Genomic DNA, 17,726 nt, shown 5'->3' on the forward strand with positions numbered 1-17,726 from the left:
ACAATTCTTTCTAACTTGTAACGGGAACCTTTCCGAGGCACTTGGACCCACAAATGAGAATCGCTGCCTAATCATCTTCAGACATGAGGGCAATGTCAAACATTCCTTCAAAATATGAGTATGCGAAGCCACCCATGTGAAACGAGACAGAACCATATCCCTCCCTGGGGAGGCTCAAGTGTCTTGGAACTGTTTTGATAAGAGTGGCTAAGCGCAAACAGCAAGGACGGGAAACGTTTGCAGGAGGAGAGTGGGAGCAGGGCGCTGCCAGCGAGAGGAAAGGCCTCATTTGCTTCGTATTCTTTCTTGTACTAAGACCTCCTTATACTAGAGTGAACTTTCATTGGGTCGATTTCTATATTGCTGGGTTTCAGTTGCAGACAATTAAATACAGGAGATACTAAACAGAAAGACGTTTTTAGGCAACAAACTAGAAAAGAACTACTTTGTCAACTTCAAGAGTTGGGGGAATTTCAAAGCACATGCATCCGTGTGTATCAGCCAAACTGGCTTCATTTCTATATTTGGTCTTATGCTCAGGCACATGCCGTGATTTAGGGAAAGCCTGCATTAAATGGGAAATTTTCACACTACGTAATGAATGTTCAGAGTCTTTCTCTCTAAAAATTACTACTAGTCTTTGGGGTGAAAACTACCCATTTGTCATGTCCCAGGAGATAAAAATCGTCACTGGTAGTCTTCAAATCTAGGCTTTTCTATTAGTAAAAATGCCCCCCCCCCGCATTCCTTAACTGTGTGGTAGGTGGTCTATCTTTTTCTTTAAGGCACTGAGAAGCTTGGACATTGGAAGGCACGCTCACATCAATTTTGGGATGTACCACTTTGGGCTGTTAAAAGGCAGGAAGTGCGGTGTGCCCTCTGGGTTGAACTACCAGTCTGCTCCAGGCACCCCAGCCCAGAAGTGCCCATGTGAGACTGGGCACCTGTGGTCCATGGAAAGAGATGAACACAGTAACTGAGACATGGAAGCAACCAACAAACATCAACTAGAGTTATTGTGGTTGTTACTGCTGCTACCGTTTCTGGGATTAAGTACGTTCTTAATTCTTAGAGTACTCAACTGTCATATCACCCATCTCTCTTAAAACCTTAATTTAGGGCTTCCCTGGTGGCGCAGTGGTTGAGGGTCTGCCTGCCGATGCAGGGGACGCGGGTTCGTGCCCCGGTCCGGGAAGATCCCACATGCCGCGGAGCGGCTGGGCCCGTGAGCCATGGCCGCTGAGCCTGCGCGTCCGGAGCCTGTGCTCCGCAACGGGAGAGGCCACTGCGGTGAGAGGGCCGCGTACCGCAACAACAACAACAACAAAAACCTTAGTTTAATTTCGCTGCGTAGCTAGTTAATAAAAGGGTAACAAGGGTTACCCTTGTGTGAAAGCACAGATCTTGTTGAGAATCAACGCAAAGTATCTAATACTTGATATTCCTGTTTGTGTTTTACTTTTCTCTCAAAGACTTCAGTTAGTTAGCAATTGGGTCAGTATCATATAGGATTTTACTTTTTTTAGTTGTATATATTATATAAAGAAACTATATATGTATGTACTATATATAATATCTATATACACACATCATGTGTATACACAGATCTGTAACTTGCTTCAGTGTAAGATTAACCTCCTCTCTGCAACATACCATACACATATACTTTCACACACACGTAACTCGTACACAGACTTTGTCATCCTAAAAAGCTGAAAAAATAGTGACTTAAAAAGCATTTATATTCTACTGTTTTCAAGCTTAGAGAAAGATATGGCCATAAAGTTTAGAAATTTTATTTTAAAAAATTAGGTCTTTTATGTCTTAAAGTTCTTGAGTCTAATTTTAAATTGGAACTTGACTTTAAAATGTCAAATTATAAACAATCCTCTCATGTGTCTTATTGATTGTAACCACATTTGACTCATTAGTTCTACAGTCGGGGTTGAGGATGATGAAGGATTCATTTTCCCCTTCTAGTTATGCGATTTAGAGCGAAACAAGATAGAACCGTTTTTATTTAGCCCTTAAGTACTCAAATCAACGAGAAGATTAAGACTACTAGTTTGTAACTTACTACTTCAGAGTATGTACTTAAACCAAACCCCAGCTTAAGTATATCTTTAATCGTTCGAAACTTCCCAGAATAAGTCTTTCTAAATATTATCTTTGCTGGGTGTTAAGAGTAACTAAGACAACTCTTCTGGATGACTTACATAGCTTTAACTTTAACCTCAAAAATTCCATTATTCCCATGGTAGTGAGAGAGAGAAAGAGAGAGGGAAAGAGGGAGCAGACAGGGAGGGAGGGAGGGAGGGAAGGAGAAATTACAAACTTCTATCCATGAGCTGTTTTATATCATGTATTTAAATTGTAAAAAGTTACAATTTTTAAAAGGCGGGGGAAAGGAAAAAGGAAAGAATGAATTAAGAAAGAAAGACCACAACTGCCAAAAGGCCTGAGCTAGTTAGTACTAGCTAGTTAATAAAAGGGTAACAAGGGTTATCACACTTCAGATTATACGAAGTCTATATTACACATGTTTGTTGGACTGCCAAGGAGTAGTACCTGATTTGTTTTCCTACGGTGGTCTTTTCTATTTTGACCACTTCTCATATTGAGAAGTAAAGGCTTCAACTACAAGATTTTACAAATTATCAGGATTCTAGTAATTGTCAGGTTTCATGCTATATTTGATCTGCTCAAACCAAGGGAGAACCAGGGGGTGACTGAACCATCAAGATAACCAGCGCGGAGGGAGATGGGCAGTGCGTGGGATGGAGGCGATGCAAACCAGCATGGAAACAGTAACCCTACAGCTCTCACACTAACCCCGACCCTGCACCACCACTCCAGACACAGTGTGTAAGCTGGACCAACAAAGAAGCCCTTGACGGTCGGGGGAAACTCGACCCTGGCCGTTCCATTTTCTCACTCTTATAGGCAGAAGCATAGAATTACTCAGGGGTTAACACTTCAGGAGAAATAAGGTTTGATGACTAGCTCTATGAATGGTTTCTCTGCAGAGAATGATGAGTTGTAAAGGAAGGCACTATAAGCAGATTTTGTTTTTAAATAAGCAGTTTGATGATCAACTTTCAATTATCCAATTTAATAAAAAAATTTTTTTGAGTTATAACTATATGAAAAAGAAATGAAAATAAAAATAAGGTTTCTGTCCTCATGACCTTATAGTTTAGACCAATGACTGGAATTGTGGCTCCCATGATTGGATCATTAAGAAAAACAAAGAAAGGAAATGAAATTTTAAGTACCTAGAGTTATACATGCACAATGCCTCTAAAAGCAGAGCTTAATTAATCCTTAAAACACTCCTCTGACCAAACCGAAACCCTATTATATATACGAGGACACTGTGGCCCTCCCCAAAGTTGAACAACTTACCTAGAGTCCAAGGAAAATAGGGGAGCAGGTGTGCACAGCCTGAAGCCCACATGTTCCTTCCCACACACCTGGCTGGCCTGCATTTGTATTCTTTTTTTAATTAATTAATTTATTTTTGGCTGCATTGGGTCTTCATCGCAGCGCGTGGGCTTTCTCTAGTTGCGGCGAGCGGGGGCTACTCTTCGTTGTGGTGCGCGGGCTTCTCATTACGGTGGCTTCTCTTGTTGCGGAGCACGGGCTCTAGGCGTGCGGGCTTCAGTAGTTGTGGCTTGCGGGCTCAGTAGTTGTGGCACACGGGCTTAGCTGCTCCGCGGCATGTGGGATCTTCCCGGACCAGGGATCGAACCCGTGTCCCCTGCATTGGCAGGTGGCTTCTTAACCACTGCGCCACCAGGGAAGTCCCTGCATTTGTACTTAACTGTATATTTTTACTGCCAAAGACATAGGCACCTATACCCATGGCAATGAATTAGCTTGTTGACGCTCTTACACGTAAGCGAGTGTTAAAATGAACAGGCATGCCCTCGGTCCATGGGAGAAGAACCAATCCTGATGGTCACGTGAGATAATGAATAGACTAAACTAGGATTAAGTCTGCCTGATAGAGAAAATGACGAAACCGTGAAAAATGCACACGTTAGGAGAACTTAACAGGTCTAATGTGTGATGATCTCAGTAAGAGGGAAGGTAGGGGGGTGGTCGCTGCAGAATGTGGCCCTGAGTTACAGGGAAAATCCAAAGGTGCATCCCTCCTCATACTCTATCTTAGAGAGTCTTCTGAAGCCCGTATTTTGAGAAACCGCAAGTCTAGAAAGTGGTAGAAATAGTGATGCTTCTTTGTACCAGATTTTCATTTCCTGCGTAACGTGGATGCAACACAGCGAAATCCTGGTGGCCCTTCCTGCTGCACGGCATGGCCATCCGCCCACCTCTGAGCTGTGGTTTGACCACCTCCCTTGCCTGTGTGCACTTCTAGGGCTGTCTAAACCGTCTGTCTCCCACACATGCTGTTACTGGGCTGCCAGATTTTGAATCAACATAAAATCACACTGTCTTTTACTGCTAGTGATAAGAAAAACCCAGCAAGATGGCAAAGTCAGAGCAAGGCACAAGCCTTCCAAGAGGTGCTTTAAAAGACAAGGGAAACTAATTAGGAATAAGGTTTCTGATCATTCGACTCATGACCGTCTCCCTGACACTTGTTCTTTTCTAGCTTGAGAATTACATCCAGGACAACATGAAGAAAGAAATGGTGGAGATACAACAGAACGCAGTGCAGAACCAGACCGCTGTGATGATAGAAATAGGAACCAACCTGCTAAATCAAACCGCAGAGCAGACCCGGAAGTTAACTGATGTCGAAGCCCAAGTAAGTAGTGAAATAGGAAACAGAGAATGGCCCAGCCAGACAAATACTAGCACAAAATCGTTACCTAATGAAACAAGGGAAAAGCAGAGGAAGCGCGAGGAGAGCAGAAAAAAGGATGAATTGATGAGAAATTAAGAATTTGTGTCTAGACAGAAATTTAAAATCAGGAAATATATTTTCATTTTTACTACTGAAGTTACATTACCTTTATTCTACTGAGGACGTACAAACCATTTTCATGTTATTCATACGTGACTACAAGAGAGATGTTCCTCTGCCTCACTGGTATTTTCTGGACTTGAGGTAAACTTTCCATTTCTGAGCCCTTCGCTTTTTTGTGCATCTGAGACACGAAAAGCACTGAGGCAGAGTGCTAGAAGCTTTGTGCTTAACCCTAACTCTTGAGTTAAGATGAAAGCTAAGACTCACAGAACTGCCAAAACAATCTGTGGTGTGTGTTTGTACAATTTGTGGTGTGAATTTATAGAGAGAGAAGCAAAGAGAAGAGTAAGAAGAAGTGGTTGAGGCACAGAGAGTGTTTAGCCATCAGCCCAGAGCCTTGAGTTCCATGATTAACTGGATGCACGAATCTCCACAAGGCACTAGACTTCCCCGGCCTCCGAGGTTGTGACTGTGAAATGGGGGGACTGGCCAGGTGACTGACTGCCAAGTTCCCTTTTAGCTTTAAGATTCCACGAGCTATCAATTAATAGTAGTAGGAAAGAAGAATATGAAATACGAAAATATTAGAAGAATAACAGCAAAACATTAAAACAAAATTCACCTGGAGCCATGCTGAATGACAAACAATACGTGACCCAATAAGAAGAGTCCGGGTGGGGAAAAAGTGCTGCTGGGGGGATTTACGGAGATGCTTCAAGTTCAAGCTTTGTCATCGGTGAAATGGCCTTCTGGGTCCTAACCCTAGCTTCTTTATAGTCTTGTGAAGTTAGTATCTTCCTACCCTGAGTTATAAATAATTCTCAAAAAAAACCAACGTAGATTTAATTGTAAACGATCTCCATGACATATTATTCTTATGTCTACTTAAGCTAAAAGACCAAGAAATGCCAAACATCAGTCAGGAGGGGATAAGAAATAAGGGAAACGATAAGCCTTCCAACTGTAATAAGCCCACGTTGAGAAGGGCACCAGCATTCTTTCATTGTCTCTCTGAGAACTACTGGATAAGGTAGAGAGAACAGCAGGCGGGTGGTAGGAGAATAACAGATTTTTATCTGAATATAGAATAAGAAGTTATTTGCTTACCACATCTTTCCATAACATCAGAGCAGTTTAGGACAAATATAAATATCTTACACAACAGGTCACAAGGTACTGAAAATTGTAATCCCCAGAGGTCATAAAATCCAAAAAGGAGAAGACACAAAAATCTAAAAGTAAATGTATCAATATATCCATTGTCAATTGTTAGAATAAATTAGTAATGCTTAGGTCACATCCCACCTTTGGGTAGTAAAACTGATGAGCAATTAAGCCCTTCAAAAAGTTGTCCTGGAAGTATACCATTGCCTATGGTTCAGATAAGAGAAATAAAAAAGTATAAGATACAGAGCAATGATGTAAATCTTTGCCATCCTGTGTTGTTAGGCTTACTAGCATTTAATGAGGTTTTGTTGGGTCACATGATATAAAAAATCTATTGTGAAACTAGATATCACCTGATCCAGGATTACAGGAAAATAGGAAGATGGCTGGAAAGAAAACAGCCTATAATGTCCAACTGAACACATTAAGACGGCGGAGCCCAAGCAAGGACATCAAGGGACCGAATTATGTACCAACTTACTTAAGGCATCTGCTGCGTAGTTACTATGTGAAATGGGTTAAATCCAAACATGAAAATTTCTGATATGAAGATTCTTCCAGCTTGTCAGGGTGTCAGACTATTAAAACAGACTGTGAGGGGTGGTTGGAGGCCTGAGAACTCAGAGAGAACAGACAACCATGTGAACTAGGTAACTTAGAGTCACCTGCAGCTGGAGGCCTTCGGAAAAGTGATGGAAAACATCGCAACTGGTCCTGGGTGGGTCAGGACCCACACGCCATCCTCCCACCCCTCCCCCACTGAATTCATTTAGAGCTCTTAGGAGCTAAATAAAAGACCGAGTTTCCAGGTCCTTCTATCAATAACCAACACAGACTGTCTGGGCCCAAAGAAAATGTAGGGCAAATCTATATTCCGGGTGTCAACATTAAATCACACCCTGAGGTTGGCCAATGCCTTCTTTCATGCGCAGAAGCGTTCATGGTATGAAGGCATCCAGCTTTGACTAAGGACCAGACCGTCCCTAAACCTGCACGGTGGGGCTGGGCTGCCGCTTCCACGAATGACACAGACCCCGAGCAAACAATGCTTCTTTCAAGGACCCTCATTCTGGGCAACAATTCTGCCTGACACTTACACATGATGTCACATCCTGAGTAACCATGACACAGAGGATGTGAGTCATGGACTCTTCCTGCTAGAACGCAGCCAAACGCGAAAGAATTCATTCTTTAAGTTGTTTGAACACAATGGGAACAGAGATACCACACGTGGTCTATGTCAGAAAGGCCCACAAAGCAAAACTGAGCTCCTACTTCATATTGATGTTCTTGTTTCCTGATGGGTTTACATGATTTTTAAAATAGGAAAAAGAGCAGTGGAAAAGGGGGGGGGGGCGGAAGAAGAAAGAAAGACTAAACAAGTGAATACAAACAAGGAAATGCTGGGCTAAAAATGAGCTACTTTCTTATAGAATGGAAGTATGTGACTTCTGAACACTTTGTCTACTGGCAGATGTGAGAACAGCATTTTGTCTCGAGCAGAGGAAAAGCCTCTCTTCATTTATCAACAACTTCCGATATATTAAATATGACCATTTTATACTCTCAATTATCTCACTGTGTGAAATGGTAAAACATGGCAGAACAAGAAAATGAACATTATTTGACACAAACACCATCGTTCAGAACTATTAAACCCTTTCCAAAATACACGATGAAAAAAATGTTTAACACACTCTGATGCAATCCAGCACAACAAGCCTTTTCTGAAAATGAAAATTATGCCAAATTAAGATGCTTGGGTACGTAAGTAACATTTTAGTTCTGTTTTCCTATAATTTAGGTAACTTTATGTCTAATTAAAAATAATAAATAGGAATTTTATTTTGTTACATTTAGGTATTAAATCAGACAACAAGACTTGAACTTCAGCTTCTGGAACATTCCCTATCTACAAACAAATTGGAAAAACAGATTTTGGATCAGACCAGTGAAATAAACAAACTGCAAGATAAGAACAGGTAATAAAAATACAAAGAAATGTATAATCCAGAACTGTACACTTTCTAGATATGAAAGCCTATTTCATATGACTATTAATTATAAGCGTGGCTTCCAAAATGCTGAATTTCTTAATGTATAGTAGGAGGATCAGAAACCTTGTGAGGGGAAGGTAGGGAGAGGGTTTGGAGAAAAATACTGCAAGGGCATCACCTTCTAAAACAGACTTCAACTTTGTTTTTTAATCCTCTGGCCCCTTAAAGATTCTCTTACACTAATCCTCCGAATTCTACCTCCATATTATGCATGAATCTATGGAAAACTACTGCCAGGGTTGTGCAGTAAAAGTCACACTGGCTGGGGCATTTTGATATTAACTTTGCCAAGTTCTCTGCCTCTGAGGACTTAGTTTATCCCAATGCAAAACGGTCTACAGCAGGAAAACTACACTTTATTGTAAACCAATGCACATTTCATGATGCAGTATTTACTCTTAAAGCATATGATAAAGTAAAAACAAAAGTTAATACTAAATATGGTTATATTAATATCTAAATAAATATTTTAAAAATCCCAAGAAAACCAATACAAAAACTAAGATTATGGATGACCAGTGGGGATGGTTTTCATAGGTTTATTCCAGGAGGGGACATATGAGGATAATTCTATTCACGTTCCAGGTGTGCTTACCTCCTTGTTTCTAATCGGGATATGTACACATGACATGGAGGATGGTCAGACAACAACACACTCTAATTCACAATTAAATAATTCTTTATTCTTAACCAAAAATGACTGTAAGCTTATTGTCTTATAATCATTCTTTCCTGTTAATCAAGAACTAAGCTGAAACAATTCTTCTGTTCTTTGAGTAACAAGTTGGACTCATTATTGATTTAGGGTTTTGAAAAGCAAGTAGATTTTTATTCCAAATATTTTAATGTTTCAAATTTTTCTCTTCTGCAAAATAATAAATAAAATCTGAGACCAATAATTGAGACAAAACAGTCTCTCTAGTTTCATGTTGTTAAAATGGCCTTATTTAATGTTCTTTTGAGTGGGCTGTAGTAATGCTGGATGCCCTGGTACTGGACACGGTCCCCACCTTAGTTTTGTAATTTAGTACGCAAGGATGCTAAAATGATCACTTACGCACGTCAGTTACATTACCCAGGCACCATCTTTGTAAATTTTTGTCAAATTGTATTGCCCTTTGCCTATAAAAGTGTGCATCTTATTCCCAAATCAAGACACACTGCTTAATATTTTCATTTACCACAAGGTGCAAACTTTCCTATACGAAGTCAACTTGAATTGCTGTGAGAAACAACTGACAACTTACACTACGTTTTTTGATCATCCACGATTTGATGAAATTCCTTTGTATGTTAAAGCTTTACAAGGTACAAAATAGTGATTGCAACCACACAGAAATCTGCTGTGTTTTCTGACAATTCTTGCTTAAATGATCCTTCACATTTTTTCCTCCTTAATCCTTCACAATTTTTCCCAGGTTAATTGACATTGGACCAGTAATGTGCTTTTCCAATAATTTCACTCCATTTTTATATGAAATTATATTTGAACATCCCAACATTTTCTCCGTAAAACTACCTTGTCGAATAAACATCTCTAACAAACGAAAATCCTACATGACTTGCAGCACCAGAGCACCACAACTTGGACAGCAGACATCAAACTCAGACTGGAGTTGCATAAGAACTGTTTCTGAATAACCTGCCATAGTGCGGACACTGAAAGGCGTGGCTTTTATCAGCTGACTTATAAAAACCATATGTAACAAATCTAAATCTATACCTGCAGGAAGAATAATCATTTTAGCAGCTGCAGAAATCACGCTCTCTTTTGTCACAAATATGAAATGAAATGGCAATGATAATGGTTTTTTCATCAACAACTGTTAGTGAATACAAATAAGAAAATTGTGTTGATAATTCTACATCTTTCAGTGAGTTTGGCATGCTGTTTTCAGGTGCCTTAAATTTTGACTAGCCTAAGATTTCATCTGCAGGAACAACATTACAAAAATATGTGAATGTGGGCTTCCCTGGTGGCGCAGTGGTTGAGAGTCCGCCTGCCGATGCAGGGGACACGGGTTCGTGCCCCGGTCCGGGAAGATCCCACATGCCGTGGAGCAGCTGGGCCCGTGAGCCATGGCCACTGGGCCTGCACGTCCGGAGCCTGTGCTCCGCAACGGGAGAGGCCACAACAGTGAGAGGCCCGCGTAGCGCAAAAAAAAAAAAAAAAAAAAAAAAAAAAGTGAATGTGCTGCACGTTTGACAAACCACATTTTAAATTATCTTCAATAATTCCCCCAATGTACAATTGTCTTCTTCATGGAACAGTTTTCCAATGAAGTCAAAGTACTTATTAGAGTCAACATTTTTCTGAAAATTGCCACTATAACACTTTTTTTTTTTGTTTTTTTGGGTTTTTTTGCGGTACGTGGGCCTCTCACTGCTGTGGCCTCTCCCGCTGCGGAGCACAGGCTCCGGACGCGCAGGCTCAGCGGCCATGGCTCACGGGCCCAGCCACTCCGCAGCATGTGGGATCTTCCCGGACCGGGGCACGAACCCGTGTCCCCTCCTGCATCGGCAGGCGGACTCCCAACCACTGCGCCACCAGGGAAGCCCCAATATAACACTTTTTGATTCAGCAGCTGAAGTTGAAAATTACTATGCCCTTTTCATCTTATCATCCTTTTTTTTTTCCTTCTAAAATCAGTGATTGATTTAGGGGTTACTTGTACCAGTTCAGTTAAATTGTGATATTGTTATATGATTACTGTTATTGAAAAATGTTGTCATTGATACTGTCCCCTTCTGAAGAGAGGCAATAAAAACTCATAAGAGAAACATGATTCAGCCTTGATGTTTCCACCAACAAGGATATTTCCCCACATTTCTCAACAGACCATGAATTATGTTAATATAAAGTTAAGCTGTACCAAAGTCCAACTGTTATGGTGATGATCAAATTGATCATCCTGTATCAGAAATTCAAATAAGATGCTAAAAAGCAAAGTGTCAGGCAATGCAGGCATTCTCCACCCTGCCCCACCCTCCTCCCATCACCCGTCAACACTGACGGTGGCATTTGCTGCGCTGCACAAAGTTCTTGCTATGAGTTTATGCTCTATTCTCATCTGTTTTATCCCGTTTATTTAATTTCCTTTTATTAAAAAAAAAGAAAAGCTTATTGCAACCCACTAAATTGATCGCACAAGCCAGTAACAGGTCCAGATGAGCATTTTGCAAAACGCTGCTCTGAAATCCGATCTCTGAGACTCTTTACAGCCTTAAACGCAACGATACACGGTGCTGCTTATGACCAGCCTGGTCTGGGATGACCCGATGCTGGGCTCACCTCTTCAGTACCTGCTCGTATTTAACCTTAAGATTAAATCTTTTCGATCAGGATGTGACTGACCTCTGGATTCTACTGGTAGAGGTTTGGGAGAAAGAAACAAATTTTTTTTTTTTCATATCCATCTCACAGTATTCACACTCTCATTCACACTCTGGACCGTGTGATCATCACATCTTTCTTTTATGCCTCTTCATAGAATATTAAAGACAACAAAAGATTGGCTGGATAACAAATTTCAGCAAGATCACTTTGAAGGCAGTATAGATGAGTGATTTTAAAATGTCTGTACATTTTATGTTAATGGTCTAGGTGAAGCACTGTAGGAGTACTTCCTATTGCCTGTACGCTGATGGTCCTAGAAATGATTTTAGGTAGAAAAGAAAAAAATTATGCATTTATTTTTAGGTTACCTTCTGCTTACAGTAAGTCATCTTGGTTTTTAGATCAATGAAAGTGCTACACAAGTTAAAAAAAATAAGTTAGCTGATATCAGTAAAAATATTAAGAAATAATAGTTGAAAAAATGGATATGGTGCAACTGATGAAAGTCGAAAGCAAATGTCTGCATCACGGTAACGGATTATCTCTTGACTTGGTACTTTGACAGTATACTTATTGTCACACACTGGTTTACAATGACTATTGGACTGGGATCAATTTAAGAGCTGCAACTGTATTTCTGATAATAATACTGATTCATACTGACTGTTAATACTCATAGGTAAGACCTGTAACGGGTAGTCTGTCCCTTGGCTGAGCAATGTTGTTTCCAGGGTTAAAGGTTCAGAAAATGTTACTGCCCCCAAAAGGAACAATAGACCCATGGATTATCTGAACTAGAAGGGGTCTCAGAGAGCATCATCTAATCTAACGCCTTCACTATGGATAGCGATTTACTTCTGTAGGTGGACTTTCCCTTAGATAGATATACACCTGAGATCCAAGGAGGGGATGGTCTGCCCCAGGTAACCCAGGGGGTCACGGGCAGAGGCAAGGTTCTCAGCCCGGGGCTCTCCCCACTGATGCACAGGTGTTCCCAAACCAAGGGCACCTTGTCATTGTCCTTTGTCCACTGTCATTCCTCTTCAGCGGAACCACGGTCTTCAAGTGCACTGCATGTGGTAACTTCTAGTTATGAACCTTACATTTTCACTGGGGTACTTTCTCCTCATGTCATATCTATGTCCTCTATCTGATCTCAGCAAGTTTGAGAGCTTCTTCAGGGCCGTGGCAACATCTTGTTACTTTATAACTCCTTTAACACCTTAACAGAGTGCCCTGGAGAAGCAGAAATTCAATAAATATGAACGATTGTATAAGGATTATGAAACTGATTAGCTGTTTACAAAGCACTTGGCTTTGATGGCGATCAGAAAACCCTTCACTAACTAACAATTATTTCCCTTTACAAGTTTCCTGGAAAAGAAAGTTCTAGACATGGAAGACAAGCACATAGTTCAACTTCGGTCAATCAAAGAAGAGAAAGATCAGCTCCAGGTGTTGGTATCCAAGCAAAATTCCATCATTGAAGAGCTAGAAAAACAACTGGTGACGGCCACGGTGAACAACTCAGTTCTCCAAAAGCAGCAACACGACCTGATGGAGACGGTTCATAATTTACTGACTATGATATCGACATCAAACTGTAAGTAAAGTTTACATGCTAGTTTTTCTTCAGTTTTATCTGCCAGTAGTCGACGAACCTTTCAAAATTCTAAAAAAGACTCTCACCTTTCAGAAAAAGCACACTTCTCTTAATATTTCATATGAATGCTTTATAGGGTCTCAGTATGGAATCGATTAAAAAGGAGGAAGAGGGGAAGGGGAATATATATTTATACTAATTATTATGAGGCAAACCAACCCAAACATACTTTTTTGTTCATGGGCTCAGAGAGTCTACTCTTAGTTAGTTCCATTGCTACCTAGATGTTTGGGGCTGGGTAAGTTACTAAACCATAGTGGACATTTTTTTATTTTTTAAGAGGGAGAAACAGTCCTAGTCCCGTAGGGTTGTTGTGAAGATTAAATGAGATAATATCGGTATTTGCAGTAACTGGCATAAGATTGGTACCCAAGAAATGCCAGTTTCCTTCTCTCACCACATCCTTAACTACATCTTGCCTTCCTTATTCCTTTTTGACCTTTCAACTTCTCTTCGATATTAGAGGGAAGAAGGGATGCATCTTCAGTTGTTAATTAGAGACATGATACACAACCTGTGTGGTATTTTTAAGTTTTTTTTTTTCCTTAAACATTGGGTCTAGTTCTTGCTACGGTCTGTTTCAGTGTCCTTTCAACTGTATTCTTTTGACACAGATGCACTTTACATATGATTCATGTAGAGACCCTCTTCACCTCCATAAGAAATTATGTTCTCACATTTTCCTTGACTCAAACAGCTATCCCCACTTTAATTACAGAAACATTTACGCAAAGTCTCTACTTAAACAAGGACGCAAACAAACAAAAACAGTAGCACAACTTTGTGCTAAGGGGCAGGTTTCACACCAGGTGGCCAGCCTGCAGCATGTGCCTTCCAACTAGACTTTCACTCTCTTATAATTAAAAAAAAATCATATATTTTTCTCACATTCAGAAAAAAGGAAAAGACAACTATCTGATGTCTGGTGGGACCAAGACAGTGTGAGGTATTAGCTGGGATGAGCCAAAGTAGAGAAAGTCACGTAGCTCAGATCCTGGTAGAACAAACGAGCACAGGTGAAAGAGCAGCAGGACAGGCTTCGTCTGTGCCGTGTGCTTCCAGCTGGTGTGCAGACGGGAGCCTCCACCTGTGATGCCTGCCCTCGCCACCCGGTCCAGACACCTAGGCTTTCGTCCATCTCTAGAATGACGTACAAATACACACCTGCAAGAATACATACACACAAACACTTTTTCAATGTGGCAAAAAAGGGACTGGAAAGTCTAAACGTTGAGAGCAGAATAAAATTTTGAAAGAATTTCATAGTCCTAGACTTTTTAGACTTAAAAGGAAGAATTTCAAAGACGCAGATAAATAAATGTTAGGTTCCTCTTTAACGCAAGCTATCATGAGACGGTTGCTAAAAATCCGAAGAATACTAAATGTCTTCACCCAGTGGTCTAAAGAAACGTATAAAGACTTGGCCTCAGATACACAGAAAGAAAGGACAGCAATCCACAGCACTGCCTAGATAGGACGTGGCCAGTGGGCTGTGGATGCAGCCACTGTGGAGCCAACTTTATTTTCAGGTACATTCTTTTTTATTCTTCTGTAATAACTTTATCTGATTCTACTCAAGATGGAAGATTTTTTTAAAAGTAATAGTTTCTTTAGGCTGAGTGTGAGGTACTTGCATTACATATAGTTGATGAGAAGAAAAAGGAAGTATGGATTATTGGTAACAATCTTTGAGCGTTAACACGGAACAGGCTGAAGGAGTAACTTTTGAAAGGCTAAAATACTAGCATCTCCCTTTTACTTATTGTAAGAATTCAAATGTAATAAAACTTAGCAAATGAGTGCATCTTGAAATGACATACTTTTATCTTTTCAAGAACTCCTTTTAAAAGCTTTCCTATTTTTAAAAAGCAGCTAAGCACTCCCTCATTGCTAAGGAAGAACAAATCATCTTCAGAGATTGCACGGAAGCATTCAAGTCAGGACTGACCACCAGTGGCATCTACACACTGACGTTCCCTAACTCCACGGAGGAGATCAAGGTAAGGCATTGTCTCCCATTTTCACCTCCCTGGCTTGAAGCAAGTCGTTTTAGAAGTGGAGCAACTGCAGACATAGTTCACACACCCCGGATCCATCCCAGCTCCACTCAGAGCAAAGCAAGAAACACTGACACACGGAAAGGTCTCACCAAGGGCTCCGAGCCCAGCCACTGGGCACAGAACACTGACGATGCACATGAACGATGTAGAAATATCCATCTTATTATATGTGTCTACCTAATATATAAGATAATCTACTCATCGTCTCCTTGCATTTGGCTTAGTCATGCAGAGTGTCAGCTGTCTGCCTTGAAGTGTCAGACTCGCATCATTAACTTCAAAGAAAATGTCTTCCAAAATACCAGAGTTCGAATACCCATAGTTTATGTTTCAATCGTTACTTCAAGCGGCAATCGTATTCCATCCAAAAAACAAAAGGCTTGTTCAACTTGCAACTGAAACAGTCACACAAAATTTCTCTTTGAGACAGCCATGGCAGCTTGATGTGCAGAAGTGATTTATACTCACTTCCATTGCATCAAACAGAAGATAAAAAGACGTGCCCGCAGCAGTAGAGGTTTAATAAGATTAATACTTTTTTTACTGCTTTGTCAGAGACATCCTGAAGTGAACTTGGCTTTTTCCCCCCAAACAGCGAGTGTGTGACCGAGGAACACAGTGACTCCGGCGTGCTCTGCACCAGTTAGTTCATTCCAGGGCACTGGCAGTTTCACCCACTAGTGCTTTTGTACCATCAGTGCAAATGCTGTCACAGCCCCAAATGCCAAGGACATGGTTATGGAGACAGTTCTGACCCTTTGGACTTGCTGCAGGGGGCTCAGGGCTTCCCTGGGTGGGCCATTCATACCCCCATCTGATGGGCTGGAAGACTTAACTCACACCATCAACGAGAGCAGGTCATTTTCTTCCCAAGTACCTGGAGTTTACTTCAAGGTGGAAGCTCGTAAGTGAACCAAGAATCAGAATTTACCGTCAGGAGAAGCCAGTGTACAGCTTAACTCGGTTTTCCTTGGATATTCTGGAAAACTTGCTTTGGGAGATGTTAAGCTTTAGATGAGAAAAAAAAAAAGTCACTTCCCCGGGGAGTATTTCAATGTGGCTTTGATAAGGTAAAACAACATTACATGAGAATCAGTGTGAAGTGTTACAGAACCCTGGGATGATATGCTAAATGCCTGTAAGTATGTTTACGTCCAACTGTAAAGGCAGCTACACACTGAATGAACAGAAACACTTACAGAAAAGGCACTTGACGCTGCATCAAAATGGAGACTTTAAAGGCTCCTGGAAGTATCATCTCTTTGAACTCAGGGTTATCCTCAGTATTTAACATGGTCATAAAGGAAAACACTTTAAAAATACAAACAAGGGCTTAAAGATGTGGAATTTCAAACAGTAACATACACTTGATTTTGAATTTAAAAGATAAATATTCGATGTATCTTGAATAATAGCACAATATTCTTGTGCTATTATTCACGGTAAGACTTTCCAAAGAAATCTTTCGAATTCATTCGTGCTGCTTTAAATCAACCTTGAAAATCAGTTAATGTCCCTAGCACCCTAAAAGCAGTGTATTAAGGGGAGAAAAAACCCACATATTCTGTTGCAGATGAAAAAGTAATGAGCAGACTCTATACGAAGCCCTTCAGTCCCCTGTGCTATCTGGTTCCCATGCCAGCTCTTTGGACGCTGTTGTCTGTCACCAGATGTCCGTCTGTTCTGGGTCTGGAGGTAAGGGGACAGAAGTGACCTGAGCAGGAGAATGGAGAGTAGAGTGGGCTGCTCCCTGATGCAGACCCAGAGGGACTGTGTAATGTTTCCTGCCTCAGCGCCTGTCCCTGCCCCAGCTCGCCGTACCAACCCCAAAGACCTCACTGCCGGGAGAAGAAGATATACAGCTCTGGGGTGATGTGGTCTCAGGCCACGGCTGGAAACATTAGGATTTATATATGCCTTTTACACGTACGCAGTGAAAACAACTCACTGACACAGCCGGGAACAACAATCTTTGAAGCCTCGATGTTTTCATCTCTAACATATATGGTCCAGATGAGTCACCTCTGGATTCCCTTCCAGACTTCAGACTCCATAATTCAATCTGAGGAAGGCCGATAGATCTGGGTGTAAATTCTGACTCTGCCAACGTGTGCCTCTCAGCAAGTCACTGAACCTGCGTGAGGCTCCCGTTTCCTGATCTGCGACGTGACACGATGTCCCCTGTCTTAGAGAGCGGTTTCGGGGTGATGATGGAGATGAGCACCCAGGACAGGGCTCGGTGCTTGCCATCCATTCAACACGCAAGGACTGTGAGACAACCTCTCTGTGGGCCAGGGCACCTGAGCTTGGCCTGCTTCATCTAATTCAAGGAAAGAATGTTCAACAGATCTCTGCGCAGATCTTTCCCAAAGAGGCCTAAATATCATTTCAACCTTATTTTTGAAGAATTCATTAGGTTTTTGTACAAGATAGGCATTGCAAGATGGCATTTATCAGAAGCATTAGGGTTACATTTTTGCTAGTTAGAGACATAAGAGCTTCCTTC

At 41.1% G+C, this 17,726-nt stretch overlaps 1 protein-coding gene across 2 annotated transcripts in view; it reads left to right on the plus strand.

The window, feature by feature from the left end:
• Window positions 1-17,726, plus strand: part of ANGPT2 (angiopoietin 2) — a 57,455-nt gene that overhangs the window by 24,603 nt on the left and 15,126 nt on the right. The window contains exons 2-5 of one of the 2 annotated variants that reach the window (XM_030830184.2): window positions 4,619-4,774; window positions 7,964-8,085; window positions 12,868-13,100; window positions 15,030-15,160. In XM_030830184.2, the coding sequence (XP_030686044.1) occupies window positions 4,619-4,774; window positions 7,964-8,085; window positions 12,868-13,100; window positions 15,030-15,160 (642 nt within the window). The remainder of the gene's footprint in view (window positions 1-4,618; window positions 4,775-7,963; window positions 8,086-12,867; window positions 13,101-15,029; window positions 15,161-17,726) is intronic. The other variant, XM_030830191.2, reaches the window with a different exon arrangement.

The sequence above is a fragment of the Globicephala melas genome, chromosome 21 (assembly GCF_963455315.2).
Source record: "Globicephala melas chromosome 21, mGloMel1.2, whole genome shotgun sequence".
NCBI classification, from domain to species: Eukaryota; Metazoa; Chordata; class Mammalia; order Artiodactyla; family Delphinidae; genus Globicephala; species Globicephala melas.